Source organism: Salvia splendens, chromosome 15, assembly GCF_004379255.2.
Source record: "Salvia splendens isolate huo1 chromosome 15, SspV2, whole genome shotgun sequence".
NCBI lineage: Eukaryota > Viridiplantae > Streptophyta > Magnoliopsida > Lamiales > Lamiaceae > Salvia > Salvia splendens.
The window spans coordinates 21,401,387-21,405,315 of NC_056046.1; the positions used below are offsets into that span (position 1 = coordinate 21,401,387).

Genomic DNA, 3,929 nt, shown 5'->3' on the forward strand with positions numbered 1-3,929 from the left:
GGTTTTCAGCCATTATTAGATTACTATTGTACCCTCATAATGCACAAAATAGGACAAATAATGCAACACGGGATTAATTACCCAATGTTGATCTTGACCGTCCATTTCTCTAATCTAATGGCTGATATTAAGAAGGAAAAATGAGGAAATATAGAAAAAGGAAATGAATACATCCCTATATATATATATATATATATATATATATAGGGATGTATTCATTTCCTTTTTCTATATTTCCTCCTATTTCCTTCTTCATCATAGCCGTTGATTTACTAAATCCTAGGGCCTAAATGGGTGAGTTGAATCAATTAAAATAATCACTAAACAAATCGAAAAGGCTAAATTGGTAATCAGTGTTTTTGTTAGTTATGGTATCTTCCTTAATTTACTCCTCTGAAGATCTTCACGGTTATTCTCCTCTCTGCAATTGTTTTTTCACTCCAGACATGTACTACCCCATTCTCTTCTCTCTAATTGACTATTTCGCTCAGCCATTCCTTGCAATTATCGGATATCCGATAATTGCTAAATTGTTTAGTGTCGTTTGTTACCAGCGTTGTAGAGATCGTTGTTCTCTCATTACTGGAAGAAGGTAATTTAGCTCCGCCTTCGTGTGTTAATGTATCGGTTCTGTTAATAACAATAAAGATCAGTCTGAATAGTCGATTCTTGGTGAGCAAGTCTGATTAGTCCGATTAATCGCTCGTGGTATATGTATCGGTTGTGTTTAAACATGTCGCCCATTGTTGAGTATTTGTCCTATATGTTTCTGTTAATGGTGTACAGTTGCCCAATTCTGGGGGGATTGGGGTGTAGGACAGGTTGAGAAACGTAATCGTTATGGAGGACCGCATGTATGAGAGAATTATTAAGGGTCTAGCTTAAAAAAATACGAATAATGCACCACATGGTAATGAGTAATGGATATTCTTGACCATATAATGCTTAATATGTGAACAGCAATGCATACGAATAAGATGTGCCGTGTTTCGTTGTTTGACAAATGGTGCTTGTGTACGTTGATTATGTATATAATGCACGACTTGATTATGCATAATGGTGTCTATTGTTTGTATAATGCATAATACGTTGTAGGATGTAATGAAGGACCGCAAGTATGCCTCATTAATTAAGGCTCTTAATGTGCCGTGTTTCGATGTTTGGCACACGTTTCTTGTTTAACCCAAGGGTTTAATAAGCCTAGGGGCTAGGGTATAGTACTTACACATTATATGGAAGTTGTAAAATAGGGTGTAACTGACGTATATAAACATCACGTATTTTTGAAATTTACATATTTTACCGAATAAAGTTATGAAAAAGGTGCAAGGATACATATAATGCACCAAATAAATGTGCATAATGATATCTATTGTCTGTGTAATGCATAATACGTTGGAGGAATTAATGAAGGACCGAGAGTATGCATCATTCATTTAGGGTCTTGATGTGCCGTGTTTCGATGTTTGGCACACGTTTCTTGTTTAACCCTAAGCCTACGGGCTAGGGTATAGTACTTACACATTAATAACAACGTTGTAAAATAGTCAGAACACTCGATTGCTGCAGCGTACATTTTTGCTCACCCCTTCTTATTGTTTTTCTCTATAGTGAGTGTTGTTCCGGAATGTGCGCTGGAGCTGAAGCCTCATGTCGGTATGAAATTCCAATCTTTGGAATTCGCTTTCACTTTTTACGAGGTATACGCCCACGCAGTTGGCTTTGATACGCGCAAACAAGCGATGAGGAAGGCGGATGATGTCAGTATCTGGTAGTATGCAATAGGGAAGGAAAGAAGAAGTCGTACGAAGATGACCAGATGAATGCCTGGTCTGGTTTCAGTATCAAGTGGGGGAAGTTGTCTAAGCGCTGTGGTTGTAAGGCTAGTATATCTTTCAAGTTTTTTCTTGGAAGACGGCTTGTCTGGTTATATAATTCAGGAGTTTAACGAGGTTCATAACCATGATATGGTTGAGTCGGATCATCATCACTTCATGTCCAGTAGTCGCAAGCTGGATGATGTACATCATAAATTCATCCTCGACTGTTCCAAGGCTAATATAGGCCCCACAGTTACATTTAAGGTGTTGAAGGAAATTCTCGGTGGGTTTGACCTAGTTGGTTGCACTGCTGGGGATATCAGGAATGCTTCGCGGGACATCAAAGCATATGCACATGGATTTGACGTACAAATGGTTTTGGATGATATGCTTATGGCTAAGAAGAAGGAGATGTCCGAGGCGTTTACCTATCACTACGACGTTAAAGCTTCTGACCAGTTGGTTGCTCTATTTTGGTGCGACGGTTTGATGAAGAGGAATTACCACATGTTTGGTGACATTGTGTCCTTTGACTCCACGTACAACACAAACAGGTTAGACCTCAATAATGTCTAATATACCTTGTAACGCTCAAATTTGTTAAGTATCCCGTGCATTACTACTGTGAACAATTGCATTACCACTGCTTTGAAGTTGCATTATTAAATTTTTACCTTTGTCATGCCACTTTACTCTGTGCTACGCAGGTACTGTATGATATTCACTCATTTCACTGGAAAGGATAATCATTGTAAACCTATGACCTTCGCTGCCGGATTAGTTTGCAGCGAGAAAACATGGGCTTTTGCTTGGTGGTTCAGACATTTCGTTGAATGTATGGGTGTAGCACCCAAGATGATTGTGACCGATCAGGATTTGGGCATGAGATCAGCTATTGAAGAGGTTCTAGTTGGGACTCGGCACCGTTGGTGTATGTGGCATATAATACATAAGTTGGCTAGCAAGGTACCAAACTGGTTGCTGAGGGACGACGAGTTCAAAAAGGAATTCAATGCTTGTGTGTGGTCGGAACTGGTTGAGTCGGACGAATTTGAGGAGGAGTGGAATAGATTCGTCGAACAACATCAACTAGAGGACATCGACTGGTTCAACACGTTGTATGCGTACAGGCAATTCTGGATACCGGCGTACTTCAGGGATTTTCCTATGGGTTCGATGATTAGGACTACGTCATTATCCGAATCAGAGAACAGTTTTTACAAAAATTTTCTGAAGCCAAGAGCTAACATTGCTGAATTCTACCTGAATTTCAACCACGCCATTGAATTCCAGCGGAACAGTCGGACGACGTTGGACTACCACGATGCCACTGCCATACCCATACTAGCCACTACTCTGCCATTCGAGAAACATGCTTCTACGTTGTATACCGATAGTATTTTCAAGAAAATACAAGAAGAAATTGTGAAGGGTAATGACAGATGTCGTGTGCTTGGATTTTCATCCAGAGAAACGGTTGACACCTACAAGCTTGGTGACAGCAAGCGCAATGCATATGTTGTCCGTCATGAGAAGACTGATGATACTTACTCATGCGAATGCAAACTATTTGGTCGGCACGGTTACTTGTGCAGCCATATATTTTTCCTGTTTCGGAACAACGAGGTGAAAAAGATCCATGATAAATACTATGAAAGTCGATGGATGAAGACTCCCTTAGCCAAGGTTGTGCATGGGGAGTTTCACGATCTCATGCCTACCCATTCCTCCGGAGAAGATAGGCAAACTGTGTCTAAGCAGGCGATTTCGATGTTTTATGGGTTTCTTAGAAGCTTTGAGACAGACATTGAAGTGCTACGTGCATTCGTTGGGGGCGTCGAATAACTTGACAACTCTCTTTAAGCTGGTAACCCGACTACCTCCGCATCTGAGAAGAGGCGTATGGTTGAAGAGTTTTATGGCATGGTCAGGCCTGAAGTAGTTGAGGTGCATCCTCCGGATGTCGTGAAGACCAAGGGCCACGCCTGTAGCTCTGCGAGTCGTCTGATTTCAAAGATAGAGAAGGCTATAAAAGATGCGACAAGGCCTCTTAGACGGTGTAAGGCGTGCGATGAGATGGGTCATCACGACTCCAGGAATTGTCCATTG

General features: G+C 40.9%; 1 protein-coding gene across 1 annotated transcript; it reads left to right on the forward strand.

The window, feature by feature from the left end:
• Nucleotides 1-290: 290 nt before the first annotated feature.
• Nucleotides 291-3,665, forward strand: LOC121766857 (protein FAR1-RELATED SEQUENCE 5-like). The gene is made up of 8 exons (XM_042163093.1): nt 291-294; nt 539-592; nt 787-854; nt 961-1,014; nt 1,096-1,150; nt 1,612-1,760; nt 1,941-2,374; nt 2,528-3,665. Exons 1-8 carry the CDS (start codon nt 291-293, stop codon nt 3,663-3,665), a joined length of 1,956 nt encoding a protein of 651 aa, XP_042019027.1.
• Nucleotides 3,666-3,929: the final 264 nt, after the last annotated feature.